General features: G+C 41.6%; 3 protein-coding genes across 3 annotated transcripts; all 3 read left to right on the plus strand.

Annotated features, from left to right (window-relative positions):
* The first annotated feature begins 198 nt into the window (after positions 1 to 198).
* On the plus strand, positions 199 to 8,626 carry LOC147156495 (protein FAM117A-like). Its single transcript, XM_086064948.1, has 8 exons — positions 199 to 815; positions 1,449 to 1,600; positions 2,696 to 2,812; positions 2,918 to 3,043; positions 4,035 to 4,163; positions 5,480 to 5,663; positions 5,736 to 5,889; positions 7,233 to 8,626. Exons 1-8 carry the CDS (start codon positions 710 to 712, stop codon positions 7,477 to 7,479), a joined length of 1,215 nt encoding a protein of 404 aa, XP_085921074.1. The 5' UTR covers positions 199 to 709; the 3' UTR covers positions 7,480 to 8,626.
* An 891-nt stretch (positions 8,627 to 9,517) lies between these two features.
* Positions 9,518 to 11,404, plus strand: coxfa4b (cytochrome c oxidase associated subunit FA4 b). Its single transcript, XM_086064464.1, has 4 exons — positions 9,518 to 9,685; positions 10,594 to 10,682; positions 10,824 to 10,884; positions 11,199 to 11,404. Exons 1-4 carry the CDS (start codon positions 9,638 to 9,640, stop codon positions 11,253 to 11,255), a joined length of 255 nt encoding a protein of 84 aa, XP_085920590.1. The 5' UTR covers positions 9,518 to 9,637; the 3' UTR covers positions 11,256 to 11,404.
* A 602-nt stretch (positions 11,405 to 12,006) lies between these two features.
* On the plus strand, positions 12,007 to 18,098 carry cenpt (centromere protein T). The gene is made up of 15 exons (XM_086064548.1): positions 12,007 to 12,279; positions 12,543 to 12,648; positions 12,719 to 12,839; positions 12,910 to 13,003; positions 13,080 to 13,219; positions 13,367 to 13,424; positions 13,507 to 13,616; positions 14,403 to 14,460; positions 14,557 to 14,696; positions 14,868 to 15,461; positions 16,471 to 16,794; positions 17,292 to 17,379; positions 17,461 to 17,622; positions 17,687 to 17,791; positions 17,863 to 18,098. The coding sequence occupies exons 1-15, from the start codon at positions 12,194 to 12,196 to the stop codon at positions 17,990 to 17,992; spliced, it is 2,316 nt and encodes a 771-aa protein (XP_085920674.1). The 5' UTR covers positions 12,007 to 12,193; the 3' UTR covers positions 17,993 to 18,098.
* The last annotated feature ends 435 nt before the right edge of the window (positions 18,099 to 18,533 follow it).

An 18,533-nucleotide genomic window follows, 5' to 3' on the forward strand; every position in this document is an offset into this window, starting at 1 on the left:
ATATTACGTTCCAATGTATCAACAAGTGATATGAAACAAAAAGGGGCGTTAACAACTAAATTCATCATGCGTGCTTCCATAGATTTATGGCGAATCATCAAATAGGAAAGCAGCTTCAAGTTCCCTTGACCAATCAGAAGTAAGAATCCCCACTAAGTCCCGCCTTTGCCCTAATTAAACCCACACCAGCGTGGCGGAGGTGTTTGGAGTCTGCGGACCGAGCGAGCGGACTGGACCCTGGGAGCCAGCTCGAACCCGCTCCGGCCCTCACAAAAATAGAAAGTTATTTTGAATTGAACAAGAAAACGCTACAGTCGGCACTGTGTTGACGTCTTTTTTTTAATTTTTTTTTCTCTATAGAAGGTGTCTGCTTCCTTGTTCGCCAACGAGCTCAAAACATCTCCACATCCTCACAAAGAAACTTTGCTTGCTAGGCAGCTAACTCGCCAGACCACGACAAGAAAAGTGGCCCAAAATTCATGACGAGCTACAAATAACCACTCCGCCGTCCGAGGTAACTCTTCCCCACACGTGGAAATGTCTACTCGGTGACTCGGGCTTGAATTCGCCTGGTTTATTAAGCGAACAGTTGCGGGGTAGCAGCGGTAGTGCTTCCCAGAGTGCAACCTCCTCCCCCCCCCCCTCCCCACACTCCCATCACCTTCCTCCACCACCGTCGCCGGTCCATCCACCAACGGCTGCTGCAGGCATGTCAGGCCGGAGTGGAGCTACTCTGGGCCCGCAGCCCCTGAAGGCGACCGTCCCCTATCAGCTGGCCAGCAAGCACCGAGCCAAAGGCAGGGCTGGAAAGTCAGGTATGAACCCCCCCCCACCTGTCACTCGTCATTGGAGGCAGTAAGGCAGGCTAATATGCAAAGTTACTCGAGTAAAAGTACACATACTTGTTTCAAACAATATTGGTAAAAGTACTCACAAGATTGGTAAAAAGTACTCACACTTGATACTGAAGTAAAAGGAAAAAGACTGGTAACGTAGAAGTGCTTGATTTCACTGACATAAACTAAGTATGAAAAAAACCAGCAAATAATTTTCAGCATCGGTCCCAAAAAAAACAAACATTTCGCCCGCTTCAACCAAACACTGCATCGTGAACTACATGGACTATGATGCTTTGCGCCTAGGAGCACATGACATGCCTATTTCTTTGTCACTGCTGTTATTTACAAAAACACAATATTATACCCCCCCCCCCAATGTGAGCATTTTTTAATCACAATCGAGCAATTTTTCTCGCACAATAACGAGTGCACATATTCACACAGCTTAAAAGTCTCACGATTCATTCAAACTATTCTAGAAGGTTATTACAGTCAAGCCAGTCTTATTTTAGCTTCAAGTCTTAACGATAGTCAACATTTTAATGTTGGACTCCTCATTCAAGGCGTACAGTATGATGTTTATTGACGCCATTTGTATGCTGATGACAGCTGGAAAGGCCAAAGCGCAGCAGCAGCAGCAGCAGCTGAGCCCCGGCATGAGGCGGACGATGTCCCTGGACGCCATCATCGGCCCGTACCTGCAGGGCCACTGGCCAAAAGAACCAGAGGGCAACTCGTGTCGGAAGGACAAATCCACTCAGGTCAGATGATTGAGATCTCCCCCCCACCCTATTTTTTTTTTTTGGCCGACTTTTTTTATCTGCTCTGGGTTTTTCTTCTGTAAATTACAGCCGGAGAAGAGAGGATGGGTTTGTGATCATTTTTCACTTTTTGAGAACCACAGCCTTGAACAAGACTCGGCTGCGCCCATCCTCTCCGCCCGCTAGCTTCCTTTTTGCGCGCGTAGGCTGCCATATGACTCGTCTCGGCAACTCAATTCGGTCCAGGCCCAAACCACCTCGCTCGTCAACACGCTGAACTGTCTAGAAACGAGAGAAGCTAACCAGTTAAGAATGAAACTGAAAATGCGGTAAACCCGACTCGCCCTTTGCCTTAAGACATCTCGACAAACTTGTAATCGAACGGCAACGGGGAAGGTCACCGTGGGCATTTTCTACGTATCCTTGGAACTATTAAGTTGTGTCGTATATAATACGTTGTCGTAGCATTATTGCTCACTAAAATTAATGTCAGCATATTATAATACAAATAGATCAAATGGTGATATTTAAGTTGTAATGCTGGTATGGTATGATCAGTGTCGCCCGTAGGCAAGATCGAATACTATGTTTAAAAAATAAAAAAAAAAGGTCAGTGATATTCAACTCGCCATCGCTCACGGCACTTTCCTTACTTGTATATCTGTAAATAGATGAATATTTTGCCATCAAAAGTCTTTTCTTCATCTTGTTTTTCTCGTTTAATAGTTTGAGCTGTCATAAGAGTACAAAATATTAGTGTCATTTTATGTGTTGCATTAGCGTTAGCAACTATTTAAAAAAAAAATTCTCACTTCACTCGAGGGGAGGGGTGATTTTTAAGTAAAACGTTTTTTAAAAAGCAGCTTGTATCTCAAAAGTTGGAATTTGGGGCGCTCGTAAGTCGGGCCCAACTAATATGGATTTTATTTTGTATTTTTTTTGGACTAACCCGATTCCGATCTTTGATAGAATAAAATTCCAATAACCAATTAACCGTCCGATGAATAAAATAAATAAATAAATAAATAGAATTAATACATTGGCTTGTGTACCTAATGAAGCGACCTAATTGAACATATTTCTCCTTGTTCACAGACTCCCAACTGGTCAGACAAAACGCCGAGCAGGAGCGACGACAACGCCGACGACGGCGGCGGCGTCATCGACCACAAACGCTCGGCATCCTGGGGCAGCATTGAACATCTCCAGGAAGTCAGCAACTCATTGTTATTTATCTCTTATCGAATAAAATACCAATACCGTATGCGTAGAAGGTTTTCCGGCTGATTGACTGAAGGTAACCTCTTTCCGTTGCAGGTCACCAAACTAAAACAACAGCTGCAGCACCAGCAGCAGCGCAGCAAACCTGCCGTCTCAGGGGGGCAGGAGCGAGACCGCCAGCGTGGCTTGGCTCTCGGGAGCTGTAACCTGGGAACCGCTCAGGTGCTTCTTCGCCACGTCGTCAACATGCACATACTGAACACCTCATTTTTGTCAGGGAGCCACGAAAATAGGTGCTTTCAGAGCTTCGATTTATAGCTAACGAAATCTCAAAAAGTTTACTATTGCTACTGCAACCTTTATCCATTTTCTTAAGCGCTTGTCCTTATACAATCGCTACTGCCACCTGTTGATGAAAAATGAAATTGCACACACGCAATGCTCAAATAACGTCACATCCGCAGACAGACGGCAGGGAATTCAAACCCGAATTTTGGCCGGATGCTTGCAGGAGGACCCATTCTGAACAGCTAAGATGTTGATCTATTAATTAGAAGATGTTTCATTCATAAACGGTCAAATATAAAGGCTATTGTAAAGAACATTTTTGGCCAAATTGTTACAGAGCGCAGCTTTAAATGGACAGTGCACCAACATATGAATTGTGATTCAGTTACTGGTTCGGTCTGTAATGTGAGGAAAATAGGCAAAAAATGTTGGACTCTTTGCTATTTGTTAGCGTGTCGACTGATGCGTTGAGAATCGAGCGGCGCAAAGTACAAAGAGAGTTTTTACCAAAATGTCATGGGAAAATCCACGTATTCATAAAAAGTCAGGCCATCTTTGCCTCACTTGGGCACATCGCAGGAAATGAAAGAACTAAAAAAAAAGTGAAGCAACAGGAAGGCCGCAACATCACACTGCTTCTGCATTTCAGCACAGCTGTTGCATCTTTTTTTTCTTCTTTCATTTTCAGGTTGTCTGCTCAGAGCCGCTGTTGCGCTCGTGCTGCTTTTGAACATTTTTTTTTTTTTGCCGCTTCACGAAATTCCTGCGATATCTCTGCACACGTTGCAGTCGTGCTCAGGAATTTGCTTTACAAGCACTCCCCTTCGCATGAAAGGCACTTCAGAGACGGTCACAGGACTGGACAGCCTTAAATGGCGTCTGTTTAGAAGATGGCGTCCAAATCTGACTCGTGTTGTGTCTTCAGACTCAGCCCATTCCCATCCCGCTGGCTCCGCTGTCCACGCTGGTGCCTCGGCTGCGCTGCAGCGTCGAGGGCCTCAACCAAGAGCTGGAAGGCATGTTCGTCTGTCAGCCGGGACATCGTCAGCATCAGGTGACGCAAAGAATGCGCATTTTTCACACGCTTGCTGCGCTTATACGCTGACTAATGACGAATCGCATCTCAATTAATTCACAAATTGATTTAACGGGAACCCGGGCGCATTTAGATGAACGCGCTGCTTATTTTTCGGTTGTATGAATAGCAACAGGTGGATACACGTTGTTGCGACTTCTGCCACCTAGTGGCCAAAGCATTTAATTGTTCTGCCTTTCATTGTAAGTCGCTGCCGTAGAAAAACAAAGGTGCATTATTTTCTAGTAAATGGGTAATACTATTTTCTCAGTAAATTTTTAAACCGAGTAACTGGTGAATAACTCCTGAATCGGTGATTGGTGATTTTTTTAAATTTATTTATTTTTTGTTTTTTTTTGTTTTTAATGAGCGTGAACATCACATCAACAAATAATGTAAAATAGGAATGTGCAAATTTAGATATTGCCAAACAATGAATTATAGAGCTGTCAAAATTATTTGATTGACAACTTTATTTTGATATTTCGTTTAGAGCTGTTTATTAATTTACAATTATCCAAATCCTCTGCTCTCAGCCTCTCAATAGTAATTACGGCCCGAGTATCTACTGCTTTGAGGTCCCTATTGTTTCTATTATTATTATTAATAATGACGATAATTATTATTTTCCTCTGTAATGATTTTGATTACCCAAACAAAACTATGCACACACTTCAGGCTTACAGAATTTTTAGAATTTATTTATTATTATTTTGTAGTCATTCTTGAAAGCATGATTTTTTTTTTTAAATCACTTAATTACTAAATAAACAAAAATGATTGGTTAATAAACAATAATTGGAAAAAATGATTTTATAATACAATTCCAACGCAAAATGAAATGTTATCCTATTGATCAATAAACTAATCAATTCTAAAACAATTTTTAGTACTGATTGCCTTAAGGCAAATTCAGTCTGACACAAGAAATTAACTTTCTGTTTCATGAAACGGCACAGTCGACATTTTTAGGCAGACACAGCTGACACTGAGACAGATGAGTTTTTTTTTTTTCTCATTCTGTAATATGACTAGCTGGCTACATTTGATTGTGCAAATGGATTCAAATGTTAATGGTTACATCGGATTGGTGAAACAGTGGCAGAAGTCTCGCTGACGATCCAATACAAATAGATTGCGCAAGCAATAATGAAATAGATGCAAATAAAAGTAGTGAGTGGAATGTAGCTGAAATGTAACTGAGTAAAAAGTGTGTTTGTTCTTAACAAAACTAATCGGTGTGATCAAAAATGTCTGAACGCATCTAATGTGCCTTCTGTTTCCTGTTTCTGCAGCTTCTGGAGGTTCCAGACGGCCACCGTGCTCCCGCCCCGCCACTGAGCTGCAGCAGTGGATCTCAAAGCGACCCGGCTTCCGTGACACCGCCCTCGCCGTCTTCCGCTTCGCCCTCGCCGCGCTCCTCCCCCACCTCCGCCTCCCCGCCCATATCTGAAGACGCTCCTCCGGACGCGCATAAAGGTCACTTAAGTCCCGAACTCCTTTACTCCTCCCACGACCTCTTTTGTTTATTTACCGTCGTCTTGAGCGCAGGGTTGGATCTCCTGTCTCCGGTGTCGTCCCTGAGCGACGTCGACGCCTCGCTGGCGATGCTGATCTCCACCTCGCCCGGACGCAACAAGAGCTGCTGCTTTCAGAGAGAACCTCCGGAGGGATGCGAAAAAGTCCGAGTCTGGGAGGAGACCAGGTGCGTGCTCGGGTTTTGTAACCTCCGTCTGTGTGTGTGTGTGATAGGCCCGGCAAATATTATTAAAATGACATTTTTTGTCATTTCAAAACAATTTCCGCGCGTGACATATAATGAAAAGCCCATAAAACCACTGAGGGATGAACATTTGCCATGCTGGTTCATTTCATGTCAGGTTTTGTTCAGCATTTCCTAAACGTTCTCTAACAGTCTTAATGGTTTTCTAGACAGTCTTAATCGTCTTTCTTGTCGCATGGAAACTTTGAACCTGTTCAAAAAATGTGATTTTAAAATATTGCCAAAACAGTTAAAGGTTTTATGATGCCTGGAACTAAAAAAATAAAAAGTACATTTATAATTCTAATGTAACATAAATCCAACAGCTATAACGTTCCAACAACAATGATGTGAATCTGACCGCTAATTTATTAGCTTGTAGCATGGAGCCATAGTAGCCACTTGTGGATATACTGTAATTGTGTGTCAAGTTGTTTTTCATCAGAAAGATGAGAAAACAATTGATGTGAAATAGTTTTAGAGCTGATATGTTCAAGATTGTATGCTGACAAAAATGCTTGACTAAAATGTTCAGTTGTTTTTGCAATTTATGCCTAAATCGTTTTCTCGTGATGCAAATGGTTCAATGTTTATTTTTTTAATATTTATTTTTATTTTTGTGTGTTTCCTAAAAAATCCCCCAAAAATTGACTTGGGTGATTATTTTAAGAAGGCATCTATTAAAAAAATGTTGATTTCACGTCCGGGTTCATTCAGATTTGCAGTGTTTCCTAAACAGTCTTAAGAGTCTTTCTTGTCGCAAAAAAATTGTGAACATATCGTCACCCTCTTAAAATAATTGCCTATGTCATTTGTTTGTGTGCAAATTTATTTATTTTTTTATGCCTAAATCCTCTCCTCGTGATGCGAATGGTTAAAAAAAATTGTTTCCTAAAAAATCTGGGGGAAAAATGACATGGGTGATTATTTTAAGAAGGCGTCGATATTCAAAAAATGGTGATTTCACATCAGGGTTCGTTCAAGGTCACATGTTAAATTTCCTCGCGACAAGAAAGGCTGTTTAGGAAACCATTATGACTGTTTAGAGAACGTTTAGGAACCTTGAATGAACCCTGAAGTGAAATCAACATTCGTTAGCCTCAGTAGTATACGGGCTGAAAGTAGAATTAGTTCCAGGCATCATCAAACCTTTAACTTTTCCATCAATATTTTAATGTTAGTGTTCTTAACTGGCATAAAAGTGTCAACATGAGTTACATTGAAAACAACTTAAAATTTCTCATCCTATCCTATTTTTATTTTTATTTTCTCTCTCTTCTTTTCAGCACTTCAAACCATCAACAAAAGCCAGCGCCCGTCTCCTCCTGCCCTGACCCCAACAAGGTCAATTTTACCCCCCATGGGGGCTCCGCTTTCTGCCCCGTCAGCCTCCTGAACCCGCTGCTGCCCTCCATGGACCTGCTCTTCTGCAGCCTGACCGTCACAAGCCAGGGGGCCACGCGCACTCCCTTCGATCCTCCCGCCGCCGCCGCCTCCACAGGTGAAGGCGGCGTGCGCACCCACACCGTTTAATCAAAGCTCACATTTTTGTTACTGTTGCTTTGTTTTAGGAAAGCTACCTTTTCAGTTTTAAATGTTTATTGAAAAAAAAAATCATTATTGAAAGTAACCAATCCAAAGAGGAGCTTTTTTTTTTTGGTGTGTGTGTGTGATCCAAAGATTTACTTTTGGCCAAACCCGAGTACGGGGGGTGCGATGCTCTTGTGAATTGAACTTGTTGAAGACATGTTGCTGCTTGACTGACACACACACACACACACACACACACACACACACACACACACACACACACACACACACACACACACACTCCTTTAGGTTATTTATCTGGTTCTCACCATCCCGTTTGTTTGACCTCGCACCGCTGGCGTACAAAGCACGACAAATCAGTTGGAGTCTTTTCATTCACACTTTGATGATTGCTGGCTTCAGAGTGCAAATTCCTACTTCCAACAGTTTGTGTATTCAGGAGTGAAAGGAGGAAACATGTTCACATGTTGTTGGGTAAAAAAAAAAAGAAAGAAAAAAGTTTGTCTTTGTGTGTTTATAGACATAGTAGACTACCTAACCAGTTTTAGTGGTGTAGACGTTATTTCCCTCTTCTCGTCGGTGTAGTTTTATTTCCTGGTAGACACGTTTGCACAATCTCAACTGCTACTTTTGCAAATTATTTTTTTACATTCACTTTTGTACTTTTGTAAACTAGTTTCAAATTTCTTTTTCCAAATAATCTGCAAAATAAGCTTAAAAAAAGAAAAGGAAAAAAAGAAGCCTGTTACTTTTAGTTTTATCTGTATAATCAAGACAGGTTGTGAAATATTGTATCAGGTAGAGTTTTGTTGTTGTTGTTAATTTTTATTTGCACTTCCAGGAAAGGGTTTCCATACGTTAGTCTGGTTTTGTTTATGTGCATGTGGATGGAACATTAGTCAGACCGTTTCTAGTTTTCATATCCAGATGAATTGTTTATCGGCTGAATATTTTTTTTTCACACCCACACACCCCTCCCCCACCTTTCAATGCGGTGAGTAAGTGTGTGGATGCTTGGGGGGGGGGGGGCGTTCTGTCATCTCAGGTACTGTGTTCTGTCCACATGAATGACACCATTGATGCATGTAGCCATGTTGTGATGTATTAAAAGTGGAAACGTTCAACACTGCTTCTGTGCTAGTGCTGCTGCTTATGTAATTATTTTTCTCACGCGCGTGTGTGTGTGTGTGTGCGTGAGCGTTTCTGTTATGTTGAACTTTGTGGCTGCCGTGATTGGCCGTTACCTGAAACTATGATGTCATTTTTGGCCAACAGGAAGTGACAAAATGACTGCCTCCTGAGATGGATGGGGGGGAAAAAAGAGGAGATTTTGCTGCAACTCATATTCCACAAACAAAATATTAATCTGAATGCCGTGTTCAGACTCATGGGGGCGCATACAACATATTGTAAAGAAAAATGTTTGGGTTAACGTCTCCTATGTTTTGGGAATGCTGAGCGATGGTCAAGCTGTGCCTGAATGCCTTAAAATGGGCAGACCCGAGGCCTGTGGCACATAATACGTCACTGTCAGCACACAGTTCTCAGATAAACATGCAAATGTTTTCCCTCGTGGCTGTGAGCAACATGGGGATGACGGCGAAGCACCGGAGGCCTAGTAAATGCTTTGATTTATGTAGGAACAGGAAATGAGACTGTTATCTGGAATTCAAACGTAAGTAAAAGTATTTCGATTTTTGTCTTAACCTTCGACTAATTGATTTAACCTTTTCTGCCCTAATTTGTGATTAAAAACAAAACGTAAACATGAATAAATTCTGTACTAAGGCCAACACAGGTTGAAGATATGACACAGCCGCGTTAACCATATATGGCCATGAGGTAAGAACGTCACAATTATCTTTTCTTCTTTTTAATCTGTATTTTAATGCCCCCCAAAACTGGTTACTCACTACTTAAATATGTTCAAGCAAAAACAAATTTAAACTGCGGACACATGAATCACCAGCTGTTGCCCTCGACGCGTGCTGATTGGCTGAGCTCCAAACAGGCGCGGTGTCTACTTCAAGGGTCCTTCCGGCCTGTGGGAAACGGTAAATTTGCTCCCCCGCAGTGAAACCTGCTGTCAGTACAAGACAGTGTAGCTGTTTCTTAATCCACGCAGCCGGTCAGTGTCACCATGTCGATGCTTGGGACCGTCGCTAAGCAGCTCAAGAACCATCCAGCTGTGAGTGTGTATCTCAACGTTATGAATTTTACTAGATATAATATGAAGAAAAAATGACCCGGTGACATTGAAATGTGGCGCGGCTAAAGGACGAGCGCCCACAGGGTCGTCCTTGCTCAAAGCCACTTTCAGTTGTGATGGTATTTAAGAAAAAAATAATTTACAATCGGGTTTTAGATTATTAGAGGCATTTGAAGAATAATGGCAGGCGATTAATCATATCATATATGATCATATGGATTTCATATGGCCTTATGACAAGTGGAGATTCTGAAATGTATTTCACAGTCTTATTTGCTTCCATCTCAACACCGCGACGTTTTTTTTTTCGTACAAATAAATTGAGAAAATAAAAATGCTATTCCCGAGGCATACGTGATAGCTCCACGGCCATTTATGTTGCAGCCAGCGGCACGTATGTATTATACTGTACCGCCCTTTATGTTCTGCGCATTCCCAAGATAAACATGACTCAAGGCCTGTACTTGTATATTTACGCAAGGACAAAACTTATTGACAGACGTTTTTGCGAAATCTGACTTATTACCATGAAAATGAGAAACATCGCGAGCTCTGTGTATCATTTACATTTTCTAATTTCTAACGTTAGGTGGCCTGCAAAAGTGGATACACGGTTTAATTCGGTACTTTCTGCCATCTAGTGGTAAGAACATTTAATTGTTCTACCTGTCACTGTGCTACACTGACAGAAAAAGATTTTTTCATAACTTTGATATGCCACATTAACTTGATGGGAATTACTGCCGTACATAAACCAACGTTGGTGAACATATAAACACAAATCAAAAGTCCCTTTACCAAGTAATTTTGTCTGCTTGATGATTGATCAAATAAAACTCGGGGTGCCAAACTTAGCGTTGTATTTAAATTCCCCTTTTCCTCATCAGCTCATCCCCCTGTTTGTCTTCATTGGTGGCGGGGTAGCCATGAGCATGCTGTACCTTGGCAGAATGGCGCTGAAGAATCCTGATGTCTGGTAAGTCCGTGGGATGACCCCCCCCCCCCAACCCACCCACACCCACCCCATATCTGTGTTAAAAATAATAGCTCAATTTAAACAAAATACATATTTATAAATTTGTTGTGATTAAAAAAAGATACATTTTCTATTTGTTAGTTGGGATCGCACGAACAACCCCGAGCCTTGGAACAAAATTCAGCCCAATCAGCAGTACAAGGTGAACGTTTACAAATGAAGACAATGTTGTCAAATGTTTTTTCTGATTTTGCTATATTTTTGTTTGAGCAAAATGATCATTTTGGTTTTATTCTGTAATTTACTGACAACACAGCTCCCAAATTCCCAATCCAAATATTGTCATTTAAATGTAAAATAATAATTATTCATAACTCATTTTCTTCCTGCTTCTTTTTTCACCGAGCTCGACACAAGCAACAGCCTTTTTACAACGCGGAATAAATCCATATCTTCATTCTTATCTTGCCTCAAAGTTCATATCACCTACTTACTTGTGTATGTGTGTCTTTCTAGCTTTTCGCAGTAAACATGGACTACTCCAAGTTGAAGAAGGATAGGCCCGATTTCTAAGAACATCTGTGATACTGTCGGCCCCCCATGGAGGATTTGCACAATGCTGACTGAAAATATGTGCTGCTGTTATCCAGTCAGTTAAATGTGAAAGAACGGGGAAATCATTTGTTTATCAATGAGTGTATAAATAAAGACAGGCAAGCACCTGTTTGAGTAATTGTGAGTTTATTTTGAACTTTACTGTGTTGTAAATTATTAAAACGTCTTGAAATCACCCATGTCGTTTTTTTTAACATTGAATATGCAAAATATAGTCAGTTGTTATTTTGGAAATTTAGTCCATTTTGCAAACAACAAATTTTGATTTGATCAAAAACAAAAAAAAGCTCATACAAAGAGTTCAGTTTGAGAATTGGCAGAAGGAAGCCATCAACGTGATGCATGTATATATTATAATTGTTCAATTAGTGTAAAAATAAATAACGATTTAATATTTTAACCGTAATCCGTTACTGTACATTTCCAGCCTGTAGCTGCAATTCAAGTTCTGGCCACACGATGCCATTGTGGCGTTTACAGAATGCATAATTGTGATTGCGTTACACCGAATGTGCGGGAAGAAAATATACCTATGATCCCATATTTTATGACCAAATACTTCCAAAAATGTTAATATACGTTTTACGTTTTATATGTCCATCTAAGTAACCATAAATTATTGACATGAGGAAGACCAGACGAAGAACAGGAAGCGGAACTTAATTTAAATCTCGCGAGATTTACTTAAAAAATAACGCGGGATCCCAAACGTCATTGTCGGTTAAACACAAATGGGCGTCCTCGAACAATTTAAAGTGTGAGAAACATCGTATTAAACGGACTATTTTGTCTACTGTATGACAGAAAGAATTACTTCAGGTACGATAGCGTCACTTGCTTCCTCCCAGGACGCCGTTTTGTCGTTAGCATACTGCGAGCTCGGGTAAGCAAGCGAGATGGATTCGACTGAGGACTTGTCTGCGCGGATTCTTTTAAGAAATGTTCTCAGTACCGAGCCTAACAGAAGTCCCGTCAACTCCAGGTAGGCAAAAAGACTCCATTACTTCACCTTTTCTCGATTACAAAAAAACAAAAACAAAAAAACACGGCACGCCTTTCAACTAAATGTCATCAAAAATAATTGGTTAATAAATAATTAAATTTATAACTGTTGCGACACGCCATTCAACTAAATGTCACCAAAAATAATTGATTAATAAATAATTTAATTTATAACTGTTGCGACCAATGTTTTGTTTGTCAACAGAGGTAGAAAATAATACCATCTGTTTTATTTTTTTTAAGTTTCTCCAAAGGGCAGAGAAGCAGCACCAGATTGCGAGACAAAGTTGAGCATGCGCAAACCCCGCGGGACATCCTAAGGCGCAGTTTGAGGTCTAAACTGCGCGAGGTGAGAAACGCACCCCACGCAGTACCAGCAGGCTTTGTCAGCTCTTTTCACCTACAACTTCTCTTTCCAGAGCATATCCAGGCAACCGCTGCCACCGAGAAAAAGTACGGCTTCTTCTCGGCGAACAACCGCATCCTTCATGGACGATGAAGACACGCCGCGGCACCTCCTCAAGAAGATCCTGCAGACGGGTACACGTGACATCCTACAAATCCTCACTTGAGTTGTTTCACAGCATCCTTTTGCGGGGGCGTTCTTTAGAACCCGTCAAGTCGCCTGCGGTTCATGAAGAAGCTGCTCCAGTGGCGCGGCCGCCGCCTGCAGCAGACTCCAGCATTGCCGGCAAGCGTCAAAGGTGAACAATATTCTCGTTTTCGTATTCATATAAAATGAATCGGCTGGCCGTGTTTACGACTGCTTACGTTTTTAAGCCTCGAGCTGGATAGGTCGGATCTCTCCAATGTAACGTTTGGCGCCGCGGCGAGCGCGGCGAAAGGACTGAAGAGGAAGAGACCGCGTCACATCCTCAGCGTAACCGCCTTTGAAGAGCAACTCAAAGAAGGCGGCGATGGTAACATGAAAGTTGTTGATGGAGTTAGTGCAGTGAGGCTGATTGATTTCTAGGTTTTAATTTGAAGAGCAGTGAATTCATTCCATCGCCATAAAATTGATCATCTAATCGTTTGGTTGATTAACTATTGGATTCTTGTGTACATAGATGCTGTCAATGAAAGGGACAAATCGGCACGAAATGATTCGTCGCTTTCTCTGTCAAAGTAAGACGACACAATTTCTTTTTTTTTTAATAAGCATTGTCATTGTTCCAGTTGTGTAATTTGCCTCTCCTTTGTTTTTCAGCATCACATCCCTGAGTCTCAAAACGCCTTTTGTGGATGATCACCAGAATGAGAAAAAAAGCCTGCGGCGCAGAGTTTCGCCCCGTCAAAGAATCACCAAATTTAAGCTAGGTGAAGCTCGATCATGTTGATTACGCTTTTATTCCTATCCATCCTCTTTTCGTCTGCACATCATTTGAGCTGAGATCGTTTGGAAAACGTATGCTGCTACTAGTTTTCATGAGTGACTGAATGTCGCCATCTAGTTTTGCTGCTACATGAATCACAGGTGAACACGGTCAGAGTTGTAATTGCAAACAAACATTTTTTTACGTCACACACGTGCCCCAAAAAATCGTTTCTCATAAGAATCGCGATTCTCATTCAGTACGATTCAGAATCGATTTTATTTGAATAATTTTATACTGTCTTGCCTTTGTCTGTGTGTGCCTTTTTATTTGGAGCGCTGTTCATGTTGTACCCGGTTTGGCCACTGAGGGGCAGTGTGGTTCCACGCGGTCTAATACACTGTTAAGTTGTAGCCACATTAGAGAGTAGAAGGAAAAAGTCACGATCAAGTTATTCCAATAACTAAAACATTTTTCAGCGTGAAGCCATTCTTTTGAGTGATAAAAGTAGCTAATTAGCATTAGCGAGTCAGACTGGAGTGGATCATTGCAATTCCTTGCACATCTATAGATTGGAGCAAAAATCATTGTCAATCAAATCATTTTGAACCAAAAATCGAATCGCAGGCCCAAAAATCGGAATCGAATCGTGAGACATTCAAAGATTCTCACCTCTATCAGACATGGCTTTGGGCTAAGCACAAAAAATGGTGAATAGTGGTGGATGGGTTCCTCAAAAAAAAGAAGTAATATGATCATTTGATTAACTGTCTGATTCTTTTGCAAACAGATGCTGAAAATGAAGCAGACGACTCCGCGCCAGATGATTTGTCGCTTTCGTTGTCAAAGTATGATGACACAATTTCGTTTTCCCTCTTATATGCGTTGTCATTGTTAAAATTGTGTAATGGGAATCGGGCTTGTCCCGCTTTTTGTTTTTCCAGCGTCACTTCAATGAGTCTCAAAACGCCTTTTGTGGATGATGAGAAAGAGAAAAAAAGCCTGCGGAGAAGAGTTTCACACCGTCAAAGAATGAATGAATCCGAGTTTGATGAAGCCGTGAATAAGAAGCATTTAGAGCATGGTGATTAAGCTTGTTTTTTTATTTTATTTTTTTAAAGAAAATATGATTCATGCATGATTTTTTTAAACTGTTCTGCTATTGCTAACTCGAGATGTTTCATGCTACTTTTTCCTCCATCCCTATTGCCAATATATAATCTTTAATCCGCTTTCTCCACTTTTTCCCTCCCAGGATCGAGCACCTTTGTGCAAGGGGAGCCCGGCCTCAGCGAGACCGCCGCCGATGATGTCACCGCCGACTTTATCCACTGCAACACCACCCTCTACGCCCAGCCCGACGCCGTCCCCGACCTCGCCACGCAGGAATACTTCGCGGCGCCGGGGTCTCCGCTTCAGGTGGCGCAGGAACAGCCTGACGTCGGGGACCAGGCGGTGATTTCTCAATCTGAGGGCGACGGAGATGCAGCTGGACTGGAGTCTCAGGAAGAAGATGGCATGCAAGAGGAGGTGGAGGGCATTGCGGTTGATTGTCAAAATGAGGAAGAGGAAGAGGAAGAGGCAGCAACACGTGAGGACGAGGAGGCTGACGTTGCCGCTCAAACTGAAGGCGTGGTCGAGTCTCAGACCGAAGATGACGCCGCTGCCGGGGCTCAGTCTGAGGAAGATAATGTGGCCGAAGATGAGAATGACGGGCAGCGGGAGGAGGAGGAAGATGAGGGTGCTGAAAATGATGACGATGATGACGAGGAGAACATCGAGCGGCGAGCGCATCCATCTGAGCGCGCTCTCGTCGTGCCTGTTGCAGAGGATGATGCCGTTAAACATGGTAGGAATCTAAAAATAATAATAAAAATAAAAAAAAGGTCTACCAATTCAAAACAAAATATTAGCTACTGAAATCCAATGTGAAAGTTGTATTTAAAAACAAACAAACAAGCATTTTGAAATAATCCCTCGATGGGACAAAAGCTTGCAGACTGATGCCACAAGATGGCAGCAAAGCATTTTTTGCGAACGCTATGGCCGGACTAAATGAAGCTCCTCCCCTCACTTCATTTTAGGTACATGGGTTAGCGCCAAAGTAAATTTTTTGTATGAAGTGTTTTTGTTGTTGTTGAGCACAATAACCGCAATTAGACTTCAGGAGTTGTCAGTTGCAGAACGATAATGAAAACAAATCTTAAAATGTGGGGTTTTGCTGTAGTGGTACACGAGCTCCCTCTTGTGGTATGCCAAAGTATCACTGCCAAAGTACAGTTCAGTTGTATTTACAGTAATTTGGTTAAAGGTAACGAACTAAATATAAATAAACATAAAGTTAACTAACTAAATATTTTCTTCCTTTTTACGTATAATTTTTTTAAATTGAGAATTACTGATTTAATTGATAATTACATTTTGATGTGAGGTGTGTTTTAATTGAATCTTTAAAATGCAGAATCCATCCGTTTTGATCCAGTTCAGGGGGCGGCCATTTTGCCACTTACTTATACTTGGGCTCAGGTAACGACCAATCACGGTTCACCTGTTTACTGAAGCTGAGCGGTGATTGGTCGTTACCTGAACCCTGAGCAACTGTGATTTAATTTTCAGGCGACCGCAAGAGACAAAATGGCCGCCCCCTGAGAATGTGGTGTTTAGACTAATGAACCCTTCCCCTTAAGTTCACATTTGTTAGTTTACTATTAAGTGCAATGTTACGAAAATATTGAATGCGATCGGCACATGTTCGAAATAGATGGTGCTTCTGTACCTAATATTGTGGCTGGTGACTTTATTTTTAAATTATTATTATTATCATTATCATGCAATCTGTTGGACTTCATGTTGTGCAGGCCGGTCAGAGGTCGAGAACAGAACGCAACGAGTGAGCGATTTCCACGGCCTTGAAAGCGGTCAAGAGGCGGACCGGGACTTGTCAAGCCCCGGCGTGAAGTCTTTTCATCTCGTGGAGGCGAACGACGGCCGAGAACAACCAGAAGAGGCGCCGCCTACTGAAGTTGCGGAGCCCGCCGAATATGAGGAGGAGGAGGAGGAGGAGGAGGAGGAGGACAAGGAGGAGAAGGAGGAGAAGGAGGAGGAGGAGGAGGACAAGGAGGAGGAGGAGGAGGACAAGGAGGAGGAGGACGCCGACAGTGAAGACGACCAACAATCCGAAGGTCTCGCTTTTAACTCATTCACTGCCATTGACGGCTATTGACGTCCAAAATTCATTTGAACTATTTCTATTTTGTTTACAAGAGTGTGAAAACCTAGATATGTTTTTATTGTACATTTAAAACAGATATAAAATTTGTGATTAATCCGTGAGTTAACTTAAATTAAAAAAAATGTTATCGTCTGACGAAAAAAAGATTATTAAAAATTAGGGGCATCAGGCGATTACATTTTTTTAATTGTAATTAACATGACTTCACTAGTTGACTCCAAGACTAATCACAAATTTTATATCTGTTTTAAATGTACAATAAAAAAAATTCTAGGTTTTCATACTCTTGTTAACAAAAGCGGAAAAAAACAACAAATAGAAATAGTTCAAAATAATTTTTGACGTCATAGCCGCCAATGGCAGTGAATGAGTTAATCAGCGTGAGCTGTTTAAAAAAAAATAATTCTATTCACTATTATAAATGGAAAACATTTTTCAAATGTGCAGGAAGGAAAACTCCAGAATTCATTCGAGAGAAAATTACTTTTCAACTCCCCGACCCGACCTCGGCCACCGTTTTAAAGCCTCAAGCCAGGCAAGTCGCACTTTGACCCACACATTAATCATGTTGTTTTCCTCCTAATGTCTAACAAATGATCCCTCACGCAACCATCAGCACTTCGGCTGAAGACGCATCGCCAACCAAACCAAAGCGGGCGAGAAAGCGGACAAGCGGAGCGGCGCAGCAGGGTCTTTCCAGGAGCTACCTCATGAGCACATTTAGGCACTTTGCCAAAGCTCGGGTCTCTGCCGGCGTCGACCCCATCTTAAGGGACACGTGAGTACCCGGCAAATACTTCCACGTTCAGTCGAGTACGCCATGACATCATTAAATAAACTAGAGTGGAGAAATTCCTCGAGCGGATGGCGGAGGACCTGGAGACGTTTGCCACGCACGCCGGGAGGAAAACCATCGAGATGGAAGACGCCGTGCTGCTGTTGAGAAGGTAGCTCGTTGTTTTAATGGTTCTGCTCGGAGGGAGCGCTCGCGTTTTGCTGACCTGCGTCGGTTTTGTAGGCAGGGTCATGTGAATGACAAGGTGCCGGTGGAAGTGCTGATTGAGAAATACCTTCGCTTGGAACAGCGCAAGCTCCTCATCCCCATAGCAACCAGCAGGAACGTTGTCGTCCCGAAAATGAAGAGATAAATGGCAAACATTGAGGTGTGACACTGTTTGTAAAGGATTCACAATGTGAAAGTGAGTGATTTTAGAGTCTTTGCAAAAAATGTAAACATTGTCTAATAAAGTTTGACGATGCAACATTTCATCTACAAATCGTGTGTTCTTCGCATTCCATCGCTGACTTCAGATCAGCCCTAACCTTTTTCTAACATGATCCCGACAGGGGTGGAGAGTCTTTTTTTCCTTTTTCAGTTTTTATAAAAATCCACTGTGAGCTGTAGTAATTTTAAATTAAATTAAATTTACATTTGCCCCCCTCACTCAAATAATTAAAAAAAATTGTCCTGAAGAAGAATTATTTGGAGATGTGAAGATTCTGCCTGACAGATGATATGTATATGAAACACAAATGTTTGGAGTTAATGTATTGTTTTTTTGTTTTTTTTTAATAATTGTTTTAGTTTTTCATCTTCAAAACAAAAACATTAACTCATTCACTGCCATTGACGGCTATAGACGTCAAACATTCATTTAAACTATTTCTATTAGTTTAACTTTTTTTCCC

Source organism: Leptonotus elevatus, chromosome 20, assembly GCF_054856555.1.
Source record: "Leptonotus elevatus isolate MCC_2025b chromosome 20, RoL_Lele_1.0, whole genome shotgun sequence".
Classification (NCBI taxonomy): domain Eukaryota; kingdom Metazoa; phylum Chordata; class Actinopteri; order Syngnathiformes; family Syngnathidae; genus Leptonotus; species Leptonotus elevatus.

Bases quoted from the DNA above. Each gene is read 5' to 3' on its own strand.
- LOC147156495 (XM_086064948.1), top strand. From the start codon at position 710: ATGTCAGGCCGGAGTGGAGCTACTCTGGGCCCGCAGCCCCTGAAGGCG. The intron at 1,601-2,695 runs GTCAGATGATTG...CCTTGTTCACAG, and splicing joins GGAAGGACAAATCCACTCAG to ACTCCCAACTGGTCAGACAA. The intron at 5,664-5,735 runs GTCACTTAAGTC...TCTTGAGCGCAG, and splicing joins TCCTCCGGACGCGCATAAAG to GGTTGGATCTCCTGTCTCCG.
- coxfa4b (XM_086064464.1), top strand. From the start codon at position 9,638: ATGTCGATGCTTGGGACCGTCGCTAAGCAGCTCAAGAACCATCCAGCT. The intron at 10,683-10,823 runs GTAAGTCCGTGG...TCTATTTGTTAG, and splicing joins CTGAAGAATCCTGATGTCTG to TTGGGATCGCACGAACAACC. The intron at 10,885-11,198 runs GTGAACGTTTAC...GTGTCTTTCTAG, and splicing joins AGCCCAATCAGCAGTACAAG to CTTTTCGCAGTAAACATGGA.
- cenpt (XM_086064548.1), top strand. From the start codon at position 12,194: ATGGATTCGACTGAGGACTTGTCTGCGCGGATTCTTTTAAGAAATGTT. The intron at 13,004-13,079 runs GTGAACAATATT...TACGTTTTTAAG, and splicing joins ATTGCCGGCAAGCGTCAAAG to CCTCGAGCTGGATAGGTCGG. The intron at 13,617-14,402 runs GTGAAGCTCGAT...TTTTGCAAACAG, and splicing joins AATCACCAAATTTAAGCTAG to ATGCTGAAAATGAAGCAGAC.